Source organism: Palaemon carinicauda, chromosome 41 (genome assembly GCF_036898095.1).
Source record: "Palaemon carinicauda isolate YSFRI2023 chromosome 41, ASM3689809v2, whole genome shotgun sequence".
Lineage (NCBI taxonomy): Eukaryota > Metazoa > Arthropoda > Malacostraca > Decapoda > Palaemonidae > Palaemon > Palaemon carinicauda.
Window position 1 is genome coordinate 28908500 of NC_090765.1, and position 27434 is coordinate 28935933.

Sequence of the window (27434 nt, forward strand, 5' to 3'; positions counted from 1 at the left end):
ATTAGCACTTGCAGCATATTCAGCATTCTATGGGAATGCCCTTCTGTCAGTCGCATTGTTAATCTGTAAAGAAATTAGCAAGGGACTGCACAGATATCTGAATATTTAGCATAGTCCTTTGCAGTTGTCTACCGGGGAAAGTAGAACTATCTTCTGTGATAGGTTTCTTAGGAGTACAGCGTCATTCAAAGCATATCTAGCATAAATCACAGTCTTCCTCGTTCAAACCCCCCCCCCCCCCCCCCCATGGAAGTGACCTCTACACGTGAGGAGCTTCTAGCACTCTTGATCACCCTGAACCTCAGGCCCCCTGATTATGATATGGCCTCTTTTCTCAAGGCTCGCACATACCACCTTTTTGAGGTCGTCAAACAAGAGATTTGACTCAAGATTATTGTTTTGCTAGCCTTAAGAGTTGTATGGTGTGTCTATAATAATCCACAATGAGGTTTAGAAGGCTTCTAAGATTTGTATTAGAGTTTGGGGCCAAAATCCAGAACATGTCAAGATCCAACCCTGGGTTTGAAACTATCACCATTCCTCTCTATGCGAGGTGTCGGGTCATAATCGAGAGAAGATGCTTTTGTCCCCTTTGAGAGCTCTGTGGTGACATTACATCTCAGGCCTGAGTGTTGTCTCTTAGCCACCGGCAGAACTAAGAGAGAGGTATCAAAGATCATGGTCTGTTTCTGACTGCATGAGACGATCTGAAGAGCATAAGCCTCGACTGCTGAGAGGGTCGAGGTACCAGCTTAGACTAATCTCACAAAGTCAGTCAGGTGTGTACTGTAGATCCCCACCTTGGCCTCCAAGAAGAATCATGAAGGCATGAGTTCAGAAGAGCCCAAGAAGGATTGTGGAATACATACCAATCCCATTGGTCATTACTGTATACACAAGGTATTTAATTCTGAATGGCATCTGCCCTTCTGGGGAGAAATATTTCATTTCTTCATTGGCTACATACCAGGTACAATCAAAGTACAGGCCAGGCCTTATGAGACTATTCATCCCTATGATGGACAGTTTGGGGGGTTGCATTAGTCATCTCCATCACATTTGAATGAGGCTAGGGAGATTGGGATACTCTGGGGAAGAAAAAGAACAGACCAGTTCATGAGGAGACTTCCATCGAAGCTATAACAGAGTCCCTATTTTAAAGGACAAAGGTTTGTATATGTGTAGGAACAAATACATTTTCAAAGTCATTTGTACTTTACTTAGCTATACAAATCAGGTTGGAGTCGAAGGACAAATTGCGCTTTTTTTTTTTATATATATATGAAAGTTTAATTCACTATTAGATATTTTTATTAATGCTATTTGTTGTCTTCCAGAGAAGAAATTGTAAACCTAGAAGAACTTGCCAAGCATATGTCGTACATTTGCCACACTCCTGACACTTCAAAAGTAGAGATGATCAGAGATGTGTTAGCCAAAATGGATTTTGATCATGATGGAGCAGTGAAAGTAGATCATGTATTGAAAGTTCTAGAGCTTATGCTAGATGAACACACTAGTGTACCTCCAAAACTTGTGGAAGATATTATTGAAATGATGGCCAAAGAAGAGCAATTGGAAACAGCCACCTTAATTCAGCATGCCTTGAAAAGAACAATGGCGGAAAATGTCAAGATGAAAAACGAAGAACGAGAACGCAATCTTGAACCTATAGCTACTCCACCTCAGGAGATATACGACGAAGCTGTGGAATCACACGAAAGTAAACTTGAATCCGAACTGGCTAATGGTAGTCATGAAAAAGCTGGAGGAATTGCCATTGGTTCAGACACCAGCGATACCGAGGATAAAAAACAAGCAAAACGAAGTCAATGACCCCTAAATAGGATGAAGGAAGATTAGGTTGACTGTAATTACTTTGAAATCACTTTAATTTCACCACTGTTTTCTTAGCACACTTGGTATGTACAGTTATTGCATTCACAATAGTGTGCTGTATGTTTCATTGAAAATCTTGGGAAAGGATAATTTTTATTATACCAGTAGTGTAGTATAAATTCCTGTTAAGTTCTCATATATGAAGATAAAGGAAAACTACAAGTGCATTTCTGAGTATTAGCAGTAAACATTTATCCTCTTTTGTAGCATTTTTTATTTCCGTACAAACTAGGTCAGTTAATGATATAAAATTAATATAGTATACCTACAGATGATGATAAGGTTATACATAGTAGATTGAATGTTTTATGAAGCATTATTTGATATGAGGCTAAGCCATTCATGCGGTTGGGTAATTTTACTGCTAAGTTTTGAATCAATCATGTCTCTGCTTATTTAATAGCTTTATTTTTTTCATGCTCAGTTTCATCTCCATTGAATGGTTAATATAGTATGCTATAAACAAATTTCAATAAAGACCAGGCAGGCTATAGGTATAGTGGTTGCAAAGGAACTAGTAATTATTGCTATACTGCATTTACATGAAACACAAATTTGTCACTGCACCAGTTTACTTAAAATTATTGATTTTAATATACAGTACTAGTACAAGCAACCTATAAGTATGCCCCCATTAATGCAATAAATAAGCTGGGTATTTTTGGCTAAATAAAGTGGTGCAGTTTGTAGTCCTTTACTATACTTGTTAACCCAAGCCAACTTACCATTCCAAAGTGAAACTGCATGAACATAGTTAATAATATTTAGCAGACCAAATTAGTTTGCTAGAATATAATAAATGCATTTACTGTACTATTTGGACAATGTCTAACCGCATGGATTGGATCCATCAGTTGATAAATTGAAGACTATTTGAAGGTATACATAGTTTTTTTTTTTAAAAACTAACGGTTGTTAAATTAGTTTTACAATACATGAAGAATGCTTTTGTAATTTGGGTATCTTGCGCAAGTCCTGTAATACCCACATAGCAGCTTCTAATACTTAAATGAGAAGTATTTTGTAATCAGGAGAAAATCCCGCTCTGAATATTAATTTTTTGTCATTCAAACTGTGATTGCAGTTATGCCTAAAGCAGATTAAGCAGCATGGTGTATACTAAACTTTTTAATTGCAAAGCCTTTACATATAGGATGAATTTCCATTTTGTTTGGCTGTAAATAGGGAACAAGCTGTTTGGGCTTTTGCTGTAATCACACAAGGGTAGCATTTCTCCGTGGCATATATTTTTTAATGTAATATTTGTACAGTATATATATATAAAATAAGTGTATTTATTATACCAGCTGTAAATGTGCTGTGATATTTGCAAATGTAGATTGTTACCTTATGTTATTTTATAATTTTAAGTTTACAGATGTCTTTTGTGTGTTTATACATATATACAGTATCTTGATATGTACTGTAAATGGGTACTGTACATAATTCATGTGTATATATATATAGATAGATATATATATTGTATTACATTGTACAGTGTTGTCAACTTTATAAGAGTCTTGCGAGCAACTGAAACCTCACTGTCTGAAACCGAACCGTTGAGAAGGGTAGTTTTAAGTTTTTGAGTAACTTAGTATGTCACTTTGTCACTTGAGTAAAATTTTTTTTTTACTGGCATTCTACAAAACTTTTGATAACAAATTTTGTATAATGCCCCTATTTTGTGACAGCAAATTTAGCATTATTTTTCTGAGAGTCTGATTTGAAGTTCCCTTGCCTTTCTTCAGTGTCTTACCTGTTTTACCTTTTATGCATTTGTATCTAGGACTTTGGTTTGAATATATGCAATTTGGTTCAGAATATCATGCAAAAGAAATCGAGACGAATTATAGCTGTATAATAATCAGTGTATGCCCCAAGTCTTGTTACAGTGCTTTTTTGTAACTGAAGAGAGTTGTAGGTCAGAAATTATTGCCATCTTCAAGCAATTTTGTGATATTTAAATAAAATTTACAACTCTTGGAATTATAAATCTTACTAAAGTGCATTAAGAGAACCATATGCCATCATCTATATTTGCTCAGAAAAGCAGCTTAGCATTTCTTTATTAGGAGGTTTTCAAAACTTCAATACTCATCTATTCTGTAAATTTTTTCTTATTTATTCATATTTTGCTACCCATTATCTCAGGTTATTTCAAATGATCTTTTTTCAGTAATTTTTATAAAGAGGATTTTAAATTTATTAATTAGTTATTTAATAAAATGAGTTCTTTTAAACCAATACAGTTAATTAAAACTATTGGATGTAATAGTTTTTTATTTCCTCTTATATCCTAATTTTAGTGTTTTAAAAGAACATTTATAAAATTTTCTTGTCGCTGTTTGATGATGGCGACAGATTTTGGTTTAACCAATTTCTTCTTACTACAAGTGGCATGAAAAGCAATGTAGTTGATACTTGGTGCTTCTCAAATCCACACACACTTACATACATGCATATATATATATATATATGTATGTATGTATGTTTTTAGGCTCAGGCCATGTCTTCCTGTTGGAAGTTCCTTATTAGTAGCTTCCTAGGGTATATTTGACTACAGTGATATTCCCAGAGAATTTTACCTTACGGTACCATGAATTCTAACTCCTGGAGCGAATATCCCTAACTTATTCCTGTGGAGGAACCTGGGAAGGCCTACTTCCAACAAAGTACTTTTGAAGGCTGAAATGAATGAATTCTTATAGGGATATCGCACAATTTCCTCTTGACACGCCACATAGCTATATTCACCCCGAATAGCGTTAACGCTTCGAGAGGGAAAGCGAAGGGGAGCCTTTATTAAGGTACCTCTCTTCATTGTTTTGAGTGTATATGACGTCATCGGCGCCATGTTATTCCCTATCTCATAGCTCTATAGCTCGGTGATTTCCCGTGCTCTCGTATTTTTGGATTTATTCACCATTATGATGCCTTCACCAGCCTCTTCTGCCTCTGGAAAGTTGAGTATTCTTTACTTTGTATAAGTGTAAGCTCTTGCCCGTTTTTATTTAAATCAAGGTTAAATTAACATAAACAAGAGCTGTTGCCTAACTGGTGGCGAGTAATTTAGTTAGCCAGAACAACTTCCCCGGTTTATTAGCTTTAAATTTAGCTATTTAGCCTTCCTGCTGGGAATTCTTTATATTATGCCAATAGTATTTATCAGTTTCGGCGAATTAGGTAACCGATCCTTGCTTACGTTAGGCTTCTTAGCTAGGCGTTTTGCTATTAGTACTTTCATGCAAGATATAATAGACTTTCCTAGTGTGATAATTTTATTGAAGCTCTAGGCATTAATTTATACATGTAAGAATGTAAGATATTTACTGAACAAAATTTCCTCTTCCAAAGATAGTATACGAGTGTTTCGGTGATTTAGGTAATCTATTCTCACTGCGCCTGGGCTACTAGCCTAAGGGGCTTTAGTATACTTTCGTATACATCCCCAATTGTTTTTTTCTCCTGCGGAGGTCTAAGAGCAATCCCTTTTCCCTCTGAGTTAGCCTAGGCTTAGCCCTAGTCAGTTTTGCCTCGAATAGTATTCGGGTAAAACTAGGCTAGGGTGTTTCTGTCTTTGTCCTGTGACTGGAAAGACTGGTTTTTTGGATTTGGTCAGAACCTCAGAGTATTCTGTCTGTGGTTGGTAGCTGTCTAGCAGGGTGAATAGAATTCCTTTTCTAGGTTAGGCTGCTGACATAGGAGGCTAGACCTCCCTAGGCCACACCTGAAGGTTTCTGAACGATATGATTCCTTCTCCCTGGGGCTTAGCAGACTAGTCGAAGAATAGAATTCTTCCACTGCTTAGGGGACAACAGCAATAAAACCTCATTAATTATTGTTTGGAGGGGCAGGGAAGATGCTGCCAACCTCTACTGTATTAAACTATCCTGGGCTAGGAATAAATTTTTTAGCCACTGGGGTAGCCCTAATACTGGAACGGAGTTTTGTTAGGTAAGGTAGGACAGGCTTTATGGCCAGTTCCTTCCACACCTTATAGGACCCTCATCCCTCTGCCATTCATATGTCTGCTGGTAAAGCCCGGCAATGTTATGGATAGATGGAAGCTTGAATGTTACATTCTCCCCTTCCATTTGATCCCTCATTCTGGATAAAAGATAGTAAAGCAGTGCCCTCTCACAGTCCTTAGATCCATGCTTTCTCTTTTGTTATTGCCTAGTACCATTGGGTCCTCATCTGCCGGCTTAGCGGCCGGCAGCCGGGTGGGTTGCAGATAACTGGTTTGATAAAAATAAGCCGGCCGGCATAGATTGCCATCAGCCTGCGGCCAGGCGGCAGCTAACTGCACACCAACTATTCTGCTGGCTACTACGATTAGTGACTGGCATATTACCTATTGCCGGCTGGCAGAGACTGCAGGCCGGCACCCAGTAACCAGCAATCTGCCGCCCATTAGTCCCAAAGGTAGTATACCATGGCATTACACCCAGGTACTAGCAGGCCAGCGCTACAGTATATGATTGTACAGTAGCCAGTATAATTGCAGTATATAACATTCTGCAAGTAGAAAACTACAGTATAGATTATACTGTAATCAAAATTTCCTCCAACATACACTTGTGTTGTCATGTACAGCCTATTGTGAGACCGTACGATATAAAGAAAGTGAGTTCTTTCTTTAAATGGTTTAGAATCCCCGATATTAAAACATCTGGAACCTAGTGTTGAATTACACTTATATATTCTTATAGGATAGGAAAATTCCAAAGGCTATCTAGAATAGAATTAACCATAGTTTTAAAGTTGTGGGAGGTCACAGCAATTGGTTGGGCAGGAAGCACATTGTGTGTCTTTCCTTTTTCATTTCTAGCTTATCTATCCTAAGCTATATACAAAGATAATGAATTGTATACTAAATTTTGTGAGTTTTTTCACTGGATACTCATTGGAATCTCTTCTCTTTACAGGAAGACCAGCCCAAGTGCAGGAGTATGTTTTGTAATGTCCGCAGTAAAAACTTCAGCGGACACGCGCTGTGCAGGAAGCACGCACGCTGCACAGTCACCAAGGGTGATCTGAAGTATTGGGACCCTCGGGTATGTAAAATATGTACAAACTTGATTACTGGGGCGTTTGACACCTCTAAGTCGGTGGAGGCAAGGGATGCAGCAAGGGAAAAGCTGCGTAAATGGGTCTGAGGTTTTCAAAAGAATACCACAGGGCCTTACCTTCCAAGCGAAAAGATGTGGGCCTATCTTTTCCCCAGGGCATCTTCGGATGCAGTTATCCCCCAGCCTCGCTCAGAGATCCCGTGTCCAGATTCCAGTAGAGTCTGATGTCTCAGACGCACTGAAGGACATCCAACTTCGACAGGATGCCAATAGTGTCAGAGGACACAGAAAAGGACCTTCTCGCAGAAGGCCATGAGGAGGAGTCGACTCTAGCTCCTGAGACCGAGGAGGAAGAGGTCGACGAGGTGTCGGTCTCGTTGGTTCCTACCCCAGAACCAGTTCCCTCGACATTGTCTGCTCTTCCAGCTGATTTTAGAAGAACTCTGTCTTCGATCATGGAAATGATCCAGCAAATGCAGAAGAAGAGTGACGAAAAAGAAGCTGCAATGAAGCTGGAGATGCGTAGACTTGCAGCATCACGCGGGCCTCAGTAGAAACTTGGCGTAAAGAACCTTCCTTTATGTTCAGACGTGAACCCGTGGCGGTATGCAGAACACATGCCGATGACGACCGGGAAGATTGTCATCTCGGAGAAGCTGGGCTCAGTCCCCAATGAAGAGGTGGAATTCTGGCCCAGCTTAGAGTCGTACCCGGACAGCTATGTCCGTTTGAAGAAGGAACCAGCCTCAAAGGAGGAAACAGAGCCAAAAGAGGTCATAGTGTTTGATCACTCTAAAGCACAGGCTTTACTGGCTAGTTCAATGAAAGAGAGGGGCTTCGCTAACTCAAAAGTGCCAGCATTGAGTAAGAAGCACCCCTCCTTTGTGGCTTCTCCATCCAGAGCCTTCCCCTTTATGGAGAAAGGGTACATAAATGAGGCAGGGAAACCATGTCCTTCACTAGATGAATGTAGGCCCTTATTCATGACTTTGCCTATGGACCAGAGTGACTGTGCCTATGGACCAGAGTGACTGGAAGTACGTCCATCTTACTTTCTCAGTTGGGAAGTTGGAAGCAGATATTGCCGGACATCAGTTCGGTGAGGACCTTCCAAAATTGTCTGAATTTCTCTTGCGCAGGGAGCAAGAGACAAAAGAAAGACTTGCTGCATCTATGTCCTCCAGACTACCTTGGAGACGATGGCAAGCGATCCCCAGAACCCGGACATGTTTATGGTAGTGGCCAAACCCATCTGGCCACTGTAACCAAAGACATGTATAGCTTCATTAAGGCCAGAAGGTCTTGTAGGGAGTTCGTGTTTGCCTCGGCTGCGGTGAGACATGAACCCAAGAAGCTAAGTTCATCTAATATCTGGGAAGAGGACCTCTTCCTGAGCGAAGTAGTAGTAGATAAGGCTGCCACGGAGAACAGGAACCTTCTCCAAAAGTGGGGCTTATCACTCAAGAGGAAGTCTTCCCCGGATGAGGGTCCCCAACCTACGAGGGAGACGAAGAAGCCTAGGCTACTCTCTCGCCCGGCCAAACAATGCAGACAACAGCAACAACTTCCTACGACCGCGGTGCCCCAGATGGTGGCAACACCTCCAATTATTTACCAGTTGGTACCCCTGCCAGTGGCGACAAAGTCGCCAGCCTTAACTCCGGCTTTCGAAAGGCAGTCAACTACCTTTCGACCAAAAGCTAGAAGATCAGCTAGAGGCTCCTCTAGACGCCCCTCAAGAGGAAGGGGAAACAGAGGAGGATGCAGTCAAGGAGGCAAATCCTCTGGTCCACAGCAAAAGTTAGATGCTCCCGGTAGGAGGGAGACTATACTCATTTCGGGATCGTTGGACCTTCGATCCCTGGGCCCACAGCTTGATCAAGAACAGACTGGGTTGGAGCTGGAACATCGCTCCACCATCATTCCCTCAATTCTTCCAATACTCCACCCCCGTCCTGGAAGAATGTGTGCGGGAACTGTTGGAGAAAAGAGTAATACTGAGAGTAGAGTCCATTAAGTTCCAAGGAAGGCTGTTTTGTGTTCCCAAGAAGGACTCGGACAAACTCAGTCATTCTGGACTTGTTGGCGCTCAACAAGTTCATAGTAAACTCCCAGTTCAGGATGTTAACACTTCAACACATAAGGACCCTGTTGCCCAAAAGAGCATACACTGTCTCGATAGACATGGCGGATGCCTACTGGCATGTCCCAGTCAATCGTCAACTCTCCTCCTACCTAGGTTTCAAGCTACAAGGAAGACTTTACGCCTTCAAAGCCATGCCCTTCGGACTAAACATAGGCCCAAGGATATTCAGAAAGCTTGCAAATGCAGCTGTTCATCAATTACGCCTAAAAGGTGTCCAAGTAAGGCCTACTTGGACGATTGGGTGGTGTGGGCAGCATCCAAGACGGAATGCATGCAGGCTTCTAAGAAAGTGATCCAGTTCCAGGAACATCTGGGATTCAAGATCAACACCAAAAAGTCTCGACTATCTCCAGCTCAAAAGTTTCAATGGTTGGGAATCCACTGGAACTTGCAGTCACACCGACTTTCCATTCTGCTGAAGAAAAGGAAAGAGATTGCGGGATCTGTCAAGAGACCTCTGGAATCCGATCAGATATCAAGACACCAACAGGAGAGTGCTGGGCTCTGCAGTTTGCTTCAGTGACAGACCCAGTGCTACGAGCACAGCTAAAGGATGCAACAGGAGTCTGGAGAAGATACATATCAACCACTCGAAGAGATCTGAAAAGACCATTACAGACTCGACTGCGATCGCTTCTCAAGCCATGGTCGAAAGCCAAGCACCTGAAGAAATCAATACTTCTTCAACCACTTCCACCCTCAGTCATCATCCATACAGATGCTTCAAAGGAAGGATGGGGAGGTCACTCTCACCAACGGAAAGTCAAAGGAGCTTGGTCCAATCTATTCAAGACCTTCCATGGCAGTCTTTCTTTCGCTGAAGAAATTATCTCCTCGCCACTCGACCCACATAAGACTGATCCTAGACAGCGAGGTAATAGTGAGATGCCTGAATCGTCAAGGTTCGAGATCACCTCAAATCAATCAAGTGATGATGATGTTGGCCATCTTCCGCTTGGCGGAAACGAAGAGATGGCACTTAGCAGTTCACCTCCAAGGATTCCGCAACGTGACGGCGGACGCTCTATCCAGGTTCACACCGGTAGGCTCAGAATGGTCCCTAGACGCAGGATCGTTCTCCTTCATCTTACGTCAAGTCCCGGAACTGCAGATCGATCTCTTTGCGACGAACGACAAGAAGCTACCTCGTTACGTGGCCCCATACGAGGACCCTCTAGCGGAAGCAGTGGACTCAATGTCCCTCGATTGGAATAGATGGTCCAGGATTTACCTGTTCCCTCCACCCAATCTTCTACTGAAAGTCCTCAACAAGCTAAGATCATTCAGTGGAACAGCTGCGATAGTGGCTCACAAGTGGCCAAACAGCCTCTGGTTCCCTCTAGCGTTAGAACTGCAACTGACGTCGGTCCCGTTGCCGGATCCAGTTCTGACTCGGCGAGTACAGAAGTCGACTGTCATCGCTTCATCACAGAAAACCTGAAACCTTCATCTCATGATTTTCTCCTTAGCAGTGAAGAAGGCTGCGTATTGGCCATACACATGCAACGCACAATTATTTAATGAAGAGTGGGGAAGGGAGACAGGCCCCTCTTTGTAATACCTGTCAAGTGACAATGGATGTTAAACATATTTTAGTCGATTGTCCTGTTTTTAATCTTCAGAGGAGGACACATTTACTCCAGGACAAACCTTTAAGAGATATACTGGGGGAAAACTGTAATACCCTGAACTTGAGAAAATTTATACAAAGTATTGGGTTATATTACGAGCAATAATTGATTTTATTAACTTAATTATTTATTTTACCCTTTTAATCCCTATTTATTTCACATCTAGATTTTACAGTATGAAAGTGTTACAATTTGTATTAAAGGTTAAAATGATACTAAATGGTGTGAGTGTACAGATATGATGAAATGATTTTCGTTATATAGCGCTGAATGGCCTTTGATGCCCCAGTGCTTGGCTTAATGCCTAAATCCTATATTCAATTCAATTAGCAGTGAAGAAGAGATTCGGGATCTCGAGAGACAACATAAACTTCTTAAAGCTATATAAATCTAAATCTACCAGAAGACAATATGGGTCGTCGTGGAAGAAATGGGTTGCCTTTGTCAAGGCAAAGAAACCAAAAGAAATCTCAACATATTTCTGTTTATCCTTCTTTATCCACCTTCATGAACTAGGTTTAGCAGCCAACACGATATCCGCGAGTAAGTCTGCCTTGACGAGACCCTTATTGTATGCCTTCCAGGTCGACTTCTCTAATGAAATCTTCAACAAGATTCCTAAGGCCTGCGCTAGACTCAGGACGGCAGCACCTCCGAAACCCCTTTCATGGTCTCTGGATAAGGTTCTTCACTTCGCATCAACGCTGAACAACGAAGATTGCTCTCTGAAAAATTTAACCCAAATAGTTATATTTCTATTTGCACTAGCCTCGTTCTAGGTCTTGAAACGCCTCGTGTGAGCTCATGGATCCCATTCGTGATTGTGAACGTCTCCCCTATTTTGGGCGCCTCGCACAAGAGCGTGAGCTTCTTACACGAGTGAGAGCGTCTTACTTTGAGCATGTGCACCTCACACAAGAGCTGCTTGCTCATGAGTGCGAGCATTTCGCACAAGAGCATAAGCCTCTCATACGATAGCGTGAGCATCTCGCGTGAAAACGCTCTCTCTTTTGAGAGCATGAGCGTTTCATACGAAAGCAAGAGCATCTCACTCGAGAGCATCTAACACGAAAGTATGCTTTCCGCGGAAGCACAAGCGGTTCGCTCGCGAGCGTGAGCATCTAGTTCATGATTGTGATCTTAAGCCTCTTGATATGAGCTTTTAGCTCTTGATCTTGTGTGTCTAGCCTGGTATACAGGCTTGTAGCTCATGATCATGAGCGTCCAACTCCCAATCACGATAGTCTTGCTCGCGATCACAAGAGTTTAGCTCGTAATCTTACCACAAGACATTCGCTATCATGATCGTAAGTCTTGCTAGTGACCAAGAGAGTGTATCTCATGATCGAGAGAGTGAGTGAGAGCTTTGTGTTTTCGCTGGTGAGCATGTAACTCACAGCCATCAGCGTGAGCATCTCTGATGTGATCATGAGCGTTTAGCTCACGATCGCCATCACGAGCGCTGTGCTTGAGTATGTAGCTCATGATCGTGAGCACGATCGCAAGCGTCCTGGTAGCAATCACGAGCGTTCAGCTTCATGAGCACGATCGCAAGCGTCCTGGTAGCAATCACGAGCGTTCAGCTTCGTAAGCACGATCGCAAGCGTCCTGGTAGCAATCACGAGCGTTCAGCTTCGTGAGCACGATCGCAAGCGTCCTGGTAGCAATCATGAGCGTCCTCGCTCACGGCTACCAGAGCATGTAACTCACGCTCGTGAGCGATCGGAAACATCTTGCTCGTGATCCCGAGAGCGTATTTAAGAGTTAAAGAGACCGGCTTCACAATCAAGGTCATGCGCGTCGCGCTCATGACCGTGAGCGTACAATTCACGCTCATCAATGTGAACGTGAACACAAGGTCACTTGAATATTCTCAAGAGGTGTTGAAACTGACGTCATAATCATGGTCACGAGCGTCTTGCTTGCGACCGTGAAACTCACTTATATGAACTTGAACTTGACCGTCTTGCTCGTTTTCGTGAGAGCAATTACACTTTCAAGGGTTGTGGAAACACTAATGTCGCAATCAAGGTCACTATCTCCCTTGTGATCACGACCACTATCTCCCTTGTGATCACGACCGTGTAACATTTAATCATGAGCGTGAGCGCTAACTTGAGCGTCTGGTTCACGATCACAAGCGTCTAGCTCGTGATCATGACCATAAAACGCAAGCGTATAATTCATGATCTTCAGCGTGAGCGCAAACATGTGCAAAAGTTGCGTAAAGCCTCTCCCTCGGAACGGGAAATCTTACATGCGGAGGCAAACCTCCGAGGAGTACCGTTTCCTTACAAAGAGTTCTATCTCAAAGGAAGGTTAACATAAAGTGGTGCTAGAGAAAAAAAAGCCAGGATTTAATTCTACGTTGTCCCTGAACGGATTTCCCTAATGGGAATCCGGCCGAAGTAATCCCTCGAAGAAGAAACCGAAAAAGTGTTCTTCTTTAAGAAGAAGAATGTCAAGATCACGATATCTTACAATCTCTGTGGCAATCAATGATAGTCACAAAAGACCCCTTAATGGGTGTCTAATATCTGATTGTCGCGAACTACAACCTGGCCAACTAGGAAGAAGAGATGTAGAGTCTCGCTCCTCCGATCATTGAACGGAATAAATTCTGAACTCATCATTGGATTGCCGCGAACGACATCCTGACCGACCAGGAAGAAGAGCTGATGAGACTCACCACTGCGATCATTGAAGAAAATAAAATTCTGATCACATCATTGGAACGAAGCGAACGACATCCTGATCGACCAGTAAGACAAGGTGACAAGTCTTGCTCCTGCGATCGTTAAGGAGAAGGAAGATCCGTCGATTCGGCAATTGTCGAACAAGCCGTTGGTTGACGATCATCCTTCATCTCGCAATCCTCAACAGGCAGAAGTTGCATATGCTCTGAAACATTGCCTGTAGGGAGAGAGAGAAAAATTGCTGAATGTTGGGAGACGACGAGATCGGCAGAAGGCGAGAAGACTCGTCGTCAGCAGAAGTCAAAGGAAGGGCCAACGGGAGTAGACCTAGTCGACAGTTGAGACGTCAGCCGCAGCCTCAGTCACCGACTTCACACCCGATGTCATCATGAAGCGCTGAGGAAAAAATAAAGAGAGGATTAAAAGTTTCTTGCCCTCTGAGGTGGAAATATAAACCCAACCTGCGAACGGGAAAGGAAACCCCCCAAGAGGAGTCGTCAGCACAGAGGAATCCTCCGATAACTCGCGGAACGAGCATCGACATCTGAAACAGCAACATTACCCAGTACTGGAGCGTTGTGCAGAAACACGTCATATATGTAATGAAGAAAATGAGCGTAAAGCAAAAGTGGTGAATGGCTTAGCCTTGAAGGGAGAGAGAGGAGATGCCCGCTCTCTACCAGCCAAAAGTAAAAAGTGATGTGGTTCACTGAACCGTGAGTAAATATAAGTGGCTGGGTAGCCCCCAGCCACTCCCCCTACCTACCCACTGTAGTGGTTAGGAAGGGTTGCCACCTCACACTTAATATCTAATGACTGCCTTCCAGTTACCGCTAGAAGTAATAACCAATAATAAATAGCGGAAGGTTTGTTTGTATGGGAACAAAAAAAATTTACACAAGACCAAATACACCACAAAATACTCCCATTACATAAGAGGGGAAGACAATTAAGAGAGATACTGTTATTTAAGTGAATTGTCAAGCCCTGTGTAATAAATAACATTTTATCTCCTATATTTGGTGTTACATAACAAAATGTTTCCTTTACTTGGTACTATATAGTTAAAAATTATGCTGCTTTTGTCTATTCTCTCATTATTATTATTATTATTATTATTATTATTATTATTATTATTATGTAAAGGATGGTCAGAATTATAAAGGATCTCATGCAACATGCAAAATTAACTAATTGAACGACAGTGGGAGAGATTAATATCTCGATCAGGAATAAGAAATTCAATAGACTGCAAGTTACTGTCCAACAAATTAAGATGTGAATCAAAAGCTGAAGACCAGACAGGAGAATAATATTAAAAACAAAATAGAATGAAAGAATTAAAACACTTCTTTAGAATAGATTAATCACCAAAAATCTTCAAAGACTTTCTCAATAACCCAATCTTTTGTGCAATTGAAAAAGAGGCAGAACTAACATTTTTCGCAAAAGTGAATTTGCTGTCGAGAACCACACCAAAAATTTCAAGTCATACAATGTTAAAGAAACATTATCAATGCTGAGATCCAGATGTTGACGAGCCACTGTCCTTGACCTACTTACAATCATACGTTGAGTTTTGTTAGGATTCAACTTCATACCCCATAATTTGCATCATGCACTAATTTTAGCTAAATCTCTATTAAGGGATTCAGCAACCCCAGATCTACATTCAGGAGATGAAATTGATGCAACGAGTAGCATCATCTGAATATGCAACAAGCTTGTTTTATAGGCCAAACCACATGTCGTGTATATAGCATGAAAAGTCAGGGGGCAAGAAAACTACCCTGAGGAACACCAGATATCAATGTTGATATAAATAAATTTCTAGTTCTACAAAAAAAAAAAAAAAAAAAAAAAAAAAGAAAGAGGAGTCTGGGAGTGCCATTAGAAGTGAAGCAATTGTTTGCAGTTTTTCAGCATTCACTGTTGTGTCTATTACTTAATCTCTATAAACGGTACAGTCACTCTGTACACTTTACTCCAAGTGCCCAAAGTAGCCCATTACTGAGGGCCAGATTTGACACAAAAGTTCAAAATTGCACTACATGCACTGTACTCTCAATCAATGGATGGAGGGGAATGACCCTAGTATCTACCCTCCATGAAACAATAATTTTCTGTGTGTGGTCATTAACAATAGAGCAAATACAAGGAGAGAAGAATGAATTCAAAGTATTAAACAGTACCAATTCGTGTGGATGCTCTAAGTTTGCCATAGTAGTGTGGCTAAGTTGCAAGGACAATTACTACACCATTAACACTTAACTCTTCCTTACACTAAACAAGAAGCCAAGCACAATTGAAGTGCTGGGCCATCATGTGTGAGAGAAAGGTTGATGGCTTTCACAGCTCAAATTTCTTATATAATTACAAAAATGAGAAATCAGCAGAAATAAAAGGTGTTAAAACCAAAATAAATATTTATTTGAATATGGAGAGCTGTACATTGTAATAAAGATGCTTACAGGAGGTACAATTCTAACAAATCCTTGATAAAAAGATAACTTCAGGTCACTGCACATGGAGGATGAAAAAAAAAAAAAATCTAAAGATATGCTAACTCCTACTACAGTATATGTGAGCCTACATTAAAACCTTTTGGTGATACCTGTTAATAAGAAAAAGATAGATGCCTAATTTGTGCATGCATAACCATTTTTCAATATAATCATTTTAAAACACTTTATCTATAGTCATTGTAGCATACAGTATTGTATATAATAAACTCATTCAAGAACAGTATAATAAGCAGTCTTAAGAAGGGATCATTACAAATAAACACACACAATTATACAATTTAGACAGATCAGAGTTGAGGTCATTACTATCTCCTGAGCAGCATTCACCATGATTAAGAAAAATCAGCAAAATTAAGTAACCCACCTTACAGTTTTTAAACACTACCGTACTTCCAAACTAAGATATAATCTATGCTTTCGTTACAAATCCACATTGCATTAATTCTTTAAACATTCAAAACACCAGTATCCTCAACTTCAGTTTAGTAGATGAAAACTAGCTTTTAAACAAATACAGTTCTCCTAACTAGCGGGTACTTACAGGTGTGACTCGAGAAAAAAAGACTTGGGAAAGTTAAAGTTGAAATTTTACAGAAATACCCGAAAAGTAAAGTTTACAAAAATCCTCATCTACATTTGATCATAAGACCACATTTCCATATGTGAGTGCCCTTACAAATAGCTGGTACTGTATCCTGTTGGTTAATGGTTGTTGCAGTATAATCTAAAATGGAAACTAAACATTAAGCAAACATGTATAGTCTATATATATATATATATATATATATATATATATATATATATATATATATATATATATATATATATATATATATATATATATATATATATATATATATATATATTATATATATTATATATATATATACAAAATCACTATAAATTAGTATGTACCATGTGTATGAATTTTATTTATATACACAACTATATAAACAGAACATGTGTTTCAACACTTACATTTCTGTATGCATGTATTAATCATGTATGTAGGCCTACCTTAAATCCTAGATAAAACATCACCAAACACTTTGAATGACAAATATAATTTATGTCAAGTCCTGAATATTTTGCAGATAAAAAAATCTAATCACACAAAAATTATATATACAATCTCCAACTATAGTCCACTAAATTAAAATCATGTAGTTAATAGAGTAATTAGAAGCAAGAGGAAATTAAGAAAAAGACTAAACTTATACTAATAAAATGCTCCCCTATTATGATCAGTTAAAACTTGCAGAAGATACTGTTCCAGTACTATTGAAAAAATAAAGATTTCATTTCCTAAAACACGAAATTTATGATCTGACAACCCAGCTAATGTATGCACCATACATTGTATTCCTGCAGCCAGCATCAGATTCTAAACTAGTAATAAACTATACTATCAAGTTAATGAAATTACTGTGTGGTAAGAGGTCTTACTGCAATGAATAATTCAAAATAAAATTTATTTCAAAATTTAAGATAAATGCAACAATGGATTTAACAAATATGCCAATTCATGGAAACAAAATTTATTATTGAACATTATTGCTTTAGATATAAAATGTATTTATAAGCACATTATAGCATATCTTTTGCTAAACATGTTATAAAATTCCAGACATACTATATACTGTAAGAGGAAAGGTGAATAGGAAAATCGTTATAATTTCCTAAATTACCAACCATTAGAAAAGGATTAGATAAAATATATGGTGTACCTACTCTGATAAGTTTTATTTCTTTACTGAAAATTGTCTGACTGGCTGATATTCGGGAAGTTAAAAGATATGACATAACCATGAAAAAAAAAATTAAAAAACCTTCAAATTATTAACCATTGAACATACCAATATAATGTACCCTAACACTGTCTGACACCAGAATTATACTTTATACACACAATATATATATATATATATATATATATATATATATATATATATATATATATATATATATATATATATATATATATATATATATATATATATATATATTTTAGATAATTAACAAGTTGAAAAAAGTGAAAAACCATTATTTTCACATTTGGTTATAATCTGAAGTTAAAAACAAAGGCAAAAAAGGAGAAAGACTATCTGCAACTTTACATCAGGACTTGACTAACTACAAAAAGACTCCCCTAAGTGCATTTGTACCATTAATATCCCTTTACCTATAGTGGAAAATGCCACGAAAATATATTAAACCATTTCACAAGAGTGTTTCAAGTTCCATGGGGATGTTCAGCTATATAAAGAAGCTAAGCTTTTCATAAATTTGGTAGAGCACTTGAATTAAGAAGAAAAATCAGAGCAGCTTAACAAGTACAACATAAAAATACAAAAGTAGTAATGCATGTATGCTAATAAAGCTTTCTGTCCTGTTCTGCTAGGTGGTTTAATTGACTGATTAAAAATGCTGCAAACTCCTAATTCAATGAAGTAAAGTACAGTCACTAGCAACACTATTTTAACATCTTTAATCTTTTAAGTAAACATCACAAGATGAGAAAGAAAACATGAGTATAGGATAAAAATACTGTATCAAATTCATTCTAAAATCTTAACAACCAATATCATCCAATAATCGTGTAAAAAAATAAGATGCTCAAAAGGTACCAACAAGATTATGAGAAATATTTTTGCAAACATCCTTACCAAGTCATCAAAATAATGAACTGTATTTACATTCCAGTTCTATATATGCCAAACATCTACATGCTGGATCTAACAAATAAATAACATATAGTATCATGAAAGCATTTCTAATTCCCTAACCCTTGGAAGATTACTTTCTAATTTTAACATTTGCGAATGCTCCCCCCCCCAAAAAAAAAACAAAAAAAAAAACATGGAAATAAAATATAAAGTATGTAAAATAAAACATTCTTAATACACGGGTAATTAACATTCTTAAATTGAAAAGTACTTGAAAAATCTTATAAAATTACTAATGTCCACTACTGTACATAAAAAATCAGCTTTCCTTTAAAGAAAATACTGTAATATAATTGTAACAGAAACCCCGTAGCAGTTTACAGAAGTGATATGTTGACAACCCATTATTAGATGTATAGTAAATGTGGCCCTATGGTTTATCAAAATTAATATGCAAAAAATAATAGCTCAGAAAGTAATGCATATGTGATGACAGACTGAAACATAGAAATATGATATTTTCATTATAAAATAAATTTTTTTAACATACTTACCCGGTAGTTATATATATATGGCTTACGTCCCTGACGTCGAGGCAGAAATTTAAAAAATCACACCAATCATCGATTGGGTAGCCAGGTGTACCACCTGTGTGCCCTCTAGCGAGGTACCTGGAACCCATTCCATGATTCCCCAGATCTTCCATGCCCATAGGTCTCTAGTGGGGAGGGTGGGAATGAAATTATATATAACTACCGGGTATATTTGTTCACAAATTTATTTTATAATGAAAATATAATTTTTAAACATTTGACTTACCCGGTAGTTATATATATATATAGCTGATTGACACCTTTGGTGGAGGGTCAGAGACAGCCAACATTGTTGGAATTTTACTTGAGAGTTAATAAAACAAGCTTAAGGGTTCGTACCTGATAAGGAAGCTGACTTCAACGATTCTCTGCCTCATTATGTCCGCTTTCCTTATGAGATCCAGCGATCCTCCCAGGGAGCTGAAGACCTCTAGGAGCTGTCAAACCAGTGTAAATACCTCTATGTGGCAGGACCTCCTCCAATACCCTTGTTCCTGGCGCTTTCAAGGAACAAAATGACCACCTGACTAAAATCAATGATTGTGGAAGACTGTCACAATCTTCACAAACAACCATAGAAATAAAAAAGTTCTAAGAGAAGAAAAGGGTATTAGGATTATGGGAATGTAGTGGTGGATCCTCCCCCCCTACTGCACTCGCTGCTACGAATGGTCCCAGAGTGTAGCAGTCCTCATAAAGAGTCTGGACACGTTTCAAATAGTGTGAAGTGAACACAGATTTACTCCTCCAAAAGGTTGTGTCCATAATGCTCTGCATGGATCTAATCTGCTTGAAGGCCACCGAAGTTGCTACAGCTCTAACTTCGTGCATCTTGACTTTAAAAAACTTGAGGTCTGCCTCACTGCAATGTGCATGAGGCTCTCTTATTAAGAGTCTGAAGAAGAATGAAAGGGCATTTTTTGACATCTGTAACCGAGCACCAAAGAGCTTCCGACTTGCCTCGCAACTCTTTCGTTTTGTCCAGGTAAAACTTTAGGGCTCTTACTGGGCACAGGACTCTCTCCAACTCCTCGCCAACCACATCCGAAACTCGGAATCTCAAAAGCCTTGGGCCAAGGTTGAGAAGGGCGTTTATTCTTGGCGAGAAAGCCTAACTGCAATGAGCAGATAGCTTTGTTATTTCGAAAGCCAACGTTTTTACTAAACACATGAATTTCACTGACTCTTTTAGCTGTCGCCAGACTAACCAAAAATAAGAGTCTTCATCGTGAGGTCCTTAAATGAAGTTGAATGCAAGGGCTCAAACCTGTCACTCATAAAGAACTTCAGGACTATATCCAGATTCCAAGCTGGTGAATCCTGGTGCCATTGCTTTGATGTTTCAAATGATTTGAGAAGTTCCTGTAGGTCTCTATCATTTGAAAGGTCCAAGTTTCTGTGCCTGAATACGGTCGGTAACATACTCCTGTATCCCTTGATGGTAGAGGAAGAAAAATTGCGTTTCCTTCGAAGGTATAACAGGAAATCAGCAATCTGAGTTATAGAGGTACTGGGCGAGGAAACAGAGTTGACTCTGCATCATTCTCTAAAAACCTCCCAATTGGATTGATAAACCTTGATGGTAGAAGTCCTTCTTGCTCTTGCAATAGCCCTAGCTGCCTCCTTCGAAAAACCTCTAGCTCTTGTGAGTTTTTCGATAGTCTGAAGGCAGTTAGATGAAGAGCTTGGAAACTTTGATGGTACCTTTCCAAGTGGGGTTGTCCGAGTAAATTTACTATTAATGGAAGGCTTCTTGGAGTGTCCACCATCCATTCCAGTACCTCTGTGAACCATTCTCTTGAGGGTCAAAAGGGGGCCACTAGAGTCATTCTGGTCCCTTCGTGTGACACAAACTTTTGCATCACTTTGTAAAGAATTTTGAACAGTGGAAATGCGTACACGTCCAGATTGGACCAGTCTAACAGGCAAGCGTCTATGTGGACTGCTTCGAGATCTGGCACTGGGGAGCAGTAAGTTTCTAGCCTCCTTGTCTTCGAGGTCGCGATTAGGTCTATACAAGGACCACCCCAAAGTCGCCACACGTTCTTGCAGTCTTCTAGATGGAGTGTCCATTCTGTGGACAGAACTTGACCTCTCCTGCTGAGGCTGTCTGCCATCACATTCTTCTCCCCCTGAATAAACCTTGTTACAAGGATTACATTCTTCTCCTTTGCCCAGATGAGAGGACTCCTCGCAGTTTCGCAAAGGGACATCGAGTGGGTTCCGCCTTGCTTGGCAATGTAAGCCAATGCTGTGGTGTTGTCGGCATTGACCTGCACCACTTTATTCAAAACTGACCCTTTGAAGCTTTTGAGGGCCAACAGGACTGCTAGCAGTTCCTTTTGGTTGATGTGGAAGCTCTTCTGATCCTCTGTCCACAGCCCCGAAACTTCCAACTTGCCCAGTGTTGCTCCCCACCCCGGGTCCGAGGCGTCAGAACACAACACAAGGTCTGGGTTCCTCTGTTCTAAGGGGTGACCTTCTTGAAGGTTGTCCGGATCGTTCCACCACTGAAGGCAACTTCTTACGGATTCCGTAATGTTGATGCAAATTGTCTCTAGATCTTTCTCCTTGTTCCAATGCTGATTGAGGTGGAATTGGAGAGGACAAAGATTCAGTCTTACCAGGGAAACAAACTGTTCCAACGAGGAGAGGGCTCCCAACAGACTCATCCACTTTCTCGCAGAACACTTCTGTTTCTTTAGAAAAGATTGCAGTTTCAAGATGGCTTGCTCCGTCCTTAAGGGGGACGGAAAAGCCCGAAAAACCTGACTCTGAATCACCATCCCCAAATAAAGTATCTTTTGTGATGGTGTCAGTAGAGACTTGTCCTTGTTGACAAGAAGACCCAATTCTTTTATTAGTCTCAAAGTTATCTGAAGATCCTTCAGGCAGTGATCGTAGGAATGAGCTCTGAGAAGCCAATCGTCCAGATACAGGGAGGCTCTGATGCCTCTAGAGTGCAGTATTCTTGCTACATTTAGAATTAGTTTTGTGAATATTTGAGGGGCGGTGCTGAGACCGAAACACAGGGCCCAAAACTGAAACACTTCCTCCTTGAAAACGAACCTCAGATAATGCTTGAAGCTCGGATGAATGGGGATGTGAAAGTAAGCGTCCTGGAGGTCTAATGAGACCATCCAGTCGCCCTTTCTTACTGCTGCAAGGACTGACTTTGATGTCTCCATGGAAAACTTCGTCTTCTGAACAAACGCGTTGAGCGCGCTTACGTCCAGGACTGGACGCCATCCCCCGAGTTCTTGGGAACCAGGAACAAGCAGTTGTAGAAACGAGGTGACCACAAGTCCCGCACCCTCTCTATGGCCCCCTTCTCCAACAAGAGAGACATTTGGAGTTGTAAAGCCTGTCTCTTCAACTCCTCTCTGTATCTGGGAGAGAGATCTACTGGAGCTAAAACTAAAGGAGGTTTCCCTATATAAGGGATTTTGTAACCCTCCTTCAGAAGTTGTACTGACCAAAGGTCTGCTCCACTCTTCTCCCAAGCTCGCCAGAAGTTGTGTAGTCTGGCTCCTACTGCCTGAAGGCGAAAGCAGTCAGACTCTGCTTCGCCCTGTTCTGAATCCTCTTCTCTTAGCTCTCCTTCCCTCGGGTCTGGAGCTACCCCTGCTGGAAGTCTTCCCTCGAAAGGGCTGAGAAAACTTAGGGAATGGAGTATCTTCCTTTGGTTTGCGGCTAGCAAAGGAAGTTGGTAGAACCTTTCTTGCAGTCTTTGAAACCAAATCTTAGGTGGCCTTTTGGGTTAACGCAGATGAAATCTCTCTAATCAACTCTTGTGGAAAAAGAGAGGAAGACAGAGGTGCATATAGCAATTCTGATTTCTGAAAGGGAGTAACCCCAGGAGACAGAAACAAACACATCTGAGCTCTTTTCTTAAGGATCCCCACAAAGAAAAGCGCTGCCAACTCATTAGATCCGTCTCGTAAGGCCTTATCCATACAGGACATGATGTGGATGAGACTATCAGTGTCACCATCTTTAAGGACAGAAACCTTTTTCCCCAAGGCTCCCAGAGTCCAGTCGAGGAAATTGAATACCTCGAAGGCTCTGAAGATGCCTTTGAGAAGATGATCTAATTCCGAAGTTGCCCAGAGAATCTTGGTCCTCCTCATGGCCGACTGACGAGGAGCGTCTATTACTTGAAAAATCTCCTTGGGCAGAGGCAGGAACTCCCAAGCCGCGAACTTCTCCCGTCTCGTACCAGATACTAGATCTAGAGGCCAGTCTAGTCAGAGGAAAAGCGAAAGCTGCCTATCCTTGGTCCTTCTTAGACTCCATCCAGTCTCCCATCATCCTTTAAGCTCTCTTTGAAGACCGGGACAGAACCATCTTGGTAGAAAGAGACTTTTTTGACGCCTTCCCAAGCATAAATTCAGAGGGTGGCGAACGTGGAGTAACAGGCACAAAATAATCTGGAAACTCATCATTAAAAACTCTGAGTTTCTTGAGATCAACTGAAGGACGGGAGGACTTAGGATCTTCTCCTTCTGATAATTCCTCAAATAATTCAACAGGGGAAAGGTGATCGTCGATGTCTTCCTCTGATAAAGCTCTAATGGAAGTAGCGACGTTGTGTTTATCAGGATACATCTCTTTAAGGTCCTGACTTCTGGTGTCAAAAGACCCCAGATCATCGCGTCTGTCACCGCGTTGTTCTAACGCTTGACGCTCGGTAAAACACTTGCGATCAAAGCGATCGGAAATAAGGCGTCCTTGATCTCAACGTTCGATTCGACTAGTATCATCACGAAGTCCGAGGCTCTCATGCTCAATGTCATGCCCCCACTTCTTGACTCCCGGCATCACGTAAAGATCTTCGACACTCTGTGTCACGTTCTGTTTGACGCTCGACATCACGGCTGGCTGCTTGCCGCTCGACGTCACGTCCTGATGGACACTCAACAACATATCTTGCGGGACGCTCGACGTCATGTTTTGCTGAACGCTCGACATCATGTCTCGCTTGACGCTCGACATCATGTCTCGCTTGACGCTCGACATCATGTCTCGCTTGACGCTCGAAGTCCTGTCTGGCTGCTTGCCACTCGACGTCACATCCTGATGGATGCTCGATATCATGTCTTCCTGGACGCTCGACGTCACATTTAGTTGGACGCTCGGCGCCTCGTTCTCTTGGACGCTCGGAGCCTTGTTCTCTTGGACGCTCGACGTCACGTCTGGTTGGCTCAGTGTCACGTCTGGCTACTTGACGCCTGGCATCACGTTTGGTTGCTTGACGTTCGGAGTCAAGTAGAACAGTCTCACGACATTTAATGGGGGAGATGTAAAGACGTTCGTCGTCAAGAACCTCTCGACTAAGAGCCTTACCCCGCTTGGCATCCAGAAGAAAAGCTTCCTGACGTTCAGGATCCAAGCATGCTACTCTGTTGTTGTATGAAGGTTGATAATTTTGCATGAACGAAGAGAGTTTCTGTTGCATCTCTTGCAGCATAGTAAAATTCGGGTCAACTTGTTGTGATACAGGAGACGTCACGTCTATAACGAGTTCGCTATCCACGCCGCTTAAAGAACGCTCAGAGTGTCCAGAGGACGATAACCAGTCTGAGGGCGGAGGAGGAGCATGAACCGAGGTCACGCCCGGTTCAGACAAGTGACCTCGGTTCAGACAACTGACCAGCAACTGAGAGAGCTGGACGTTTCTTGACAGAAGCCGACGTCCTTAAAGGACGTTTGGCAGAAGGGCTCTCTTCGGTAGAAGGAAAACGCTCCGGACTGCTCCAATGATTGCAACCAGGAGCTTGAGGTGTCATGATAGGACGTTGATCGACCTTGTCCATCTTCCTCTTCAGAAGTATGGAAGCTTGATGCCAGCCCCGATTGGGTGCTGCGTCATCCGAAGATGATGAAACCACTTTTACCTCGCCTTTCCTATGGTGAGGGCGAACATCCTGGGAAACGTCAATAGGAACGCTCGAGGGGACGTCTGCTCGGGAGCTAAAGCCTCTCGTTTCCTTTCGTCGTTCAACATTCCACTCCCAGGGGTTGGGGAGCTTGGAAGAGGTCTAAGACTGGGAGAACGACAGGCCCGAGCAGGCACACCCTCCACTGCACTAAATAAATTCACTGCACTTTTAGCACTGTCACATTTTAATTGCTTTACATCGGACATCAAAAGAGATCTGTCCATAGCAAGCGATTCAACCCTCACGCCCAGAGCTTGAATAGCCACCATCATATCCTTTAGCGTAGGTTCATTAGCAGTAACAGTAGTGGGATCTGTAACTACCACTACAGGGGAAGGATTAGGTTCGGTGACACGGGAAGAGGCAAAGTCTCTGGAAGAACGAGAAGAACTACGTCTAAGCCTATCTCTCTCAAGTTTACGAGTGTAGCGGTCAAACTCTAGCTACTCACTCTCAGATAAAAGAACACATTCGTCACAACGATCCTCCAACTCACATACTTTACCTCTGCATTTTACGCAGATAGAGTGGAGATCGATACAGGCTTTAGCAAGCTGGGTCTTACACCCACTCACACACATTCTATAAGTTGAAGGGGGGTCGGCCATTTTGAATATTTCTAAGAGAGATCAAACAAGCAAGGGTCAAAATATCAAAATCCAAAAGTAATTCAAGAATATCCAAAAGAAAATCCAAATGAGCGAGAGTCAAAACTAAATTATTGTACATCACCAGTGTAAACTGCAATAAACCAGGTAAAAAGCGAGTAGAAATATCCAATGATGTCGCCGGTTGTGGCGGCAGGGAAGATCTCAGGAATCATGGAATGGTTCCAGGTACCTCACTAGAGGGTGCACAGGTGGTACTGTACACCTGGCTACCCAATCGACGATTGGCGCGAGTTTTGAAATTTCTGCCGTGACGTCAGGGACGTAAGCTATATAAATAACTACCAGGTAAGTCAGATGTTTAAAAATATACCATTACAAGATCAAAATTAATAAAAACCCCTACGTCAAAAATACTACAGAAATTCATCCAAATCCCATTAATAGAATGTAAAATGTACATTAGTGATTAATTCACTTTAATATAGAATTTGAGAAACTTGGCAAGGATTTTACATTAGTAAATAACATAAAATATTTGAAATAATGGAACTACAATTCAAAGTCTTGGCACTGTTAGCTGTAGGATAAATCAGTCTAAAAACTTTAATTTGCTTCGTGCAAAAATCTTCCGGAGTCCTCCTTGAATGAGAGAACATAATTGTCAAATTTCTCATTATAAATAATTTTCAACAAATCAAAATTCTCCACCTTACAATCAACAATCTCTCCACTGTTTTTTCATATACAGTACTGTATTGTACTGTACAGTACTGTAAATATAATCCATATAATAGTTATACAGTATACAAGCTACATTTGATATGCTTCTTGTTTTCACAGTCCACCATAGGATAAGAAATACTTGTTAGTTAACACAACCACCCAATTAATCTTAAAAATAACATATACATAATTACACAAAATAATCAAGAGAAGTAATTTTGAGAGGGATGTAATAGTCCTTGTCTAAAATACTACAGCATATAAAAATTGAACCTATATTTTTTTTAGAATAAGAGCCTTAATTAAAACTTCTAAGGTCAAAGAAAACTCACAATAATAAATAGCTTCTACAAGACATACTGTATCATTAGTATTTAGTATATACAGTCATAAAACTCTTGGGACATACATACCTACTGTATTCCTTCACAAAAGCTTTTTCTGGAAAGTAAAAAATGCCGAAAAGGCCAAGAAATGTAATGAGACTTATTACACCATCATTTCCTAAAAAAAAAAAAAAAAACTCTTAATTTTTAAGATTAACATTTATTTTTTAAAAGATTAGCAGAATATAAACTTTATTTCCTCAAGTCATTACATTTTAAGACAACTCAAGTTATTACATTTAGCCATACCAATTTTCATTGCAGCATTAGTAATAAACTGTAATCCATCATAAAAAAATATTTCCTAAATGTAATTTTTAGGTTATACTATCTTATAGGAATTAAAGATCAAACCACTATTCTACAGAATAGTAACCGTGCAACAACTAATAAATCTCAAAACACCCCTTGGCAACTCTACCAAGAAATATCAGATAAGATTTCTTCCATTCAAAAGCTGCTACTTTGTAGAATTTATTCCTACTACAGAAATATTTTGGCTATTTTCATTTCCAACCTTTTATTCTAAATATGTTACTTAAAA

The 27434-nt window shown here is 40.5% G+C and overlaps 1 protein-coding gene across 2 annotated transcripts in view; it reads left to right on the top strand.

The window, feature by feature from the left end:
• The window catches only part of Letm1 (Leucine zipper and EF-hand containing transmembrane protein 1), a 79685-nt gene extending 76889 nt beyond the window's left edge, over positions 1-2796 (top strand). For both annotated transcript variants that reach the window (XM_068364437.1, XM_068364438.1), the window contains one exon: positions 1338-2796. In XM_068364437.1, coding sequence (XP_068220538.1) covers positions 1338-1836 — 499 coding nt within the window. In that variant the 3' untranslated portion in view covers positions 1837-2796. The remainder of the gene's footprint in view (positions 1-1337) is intronic.
• The last annotated feature ends 24638 nt before the right edge of the window (positions 2797-27434 follow it).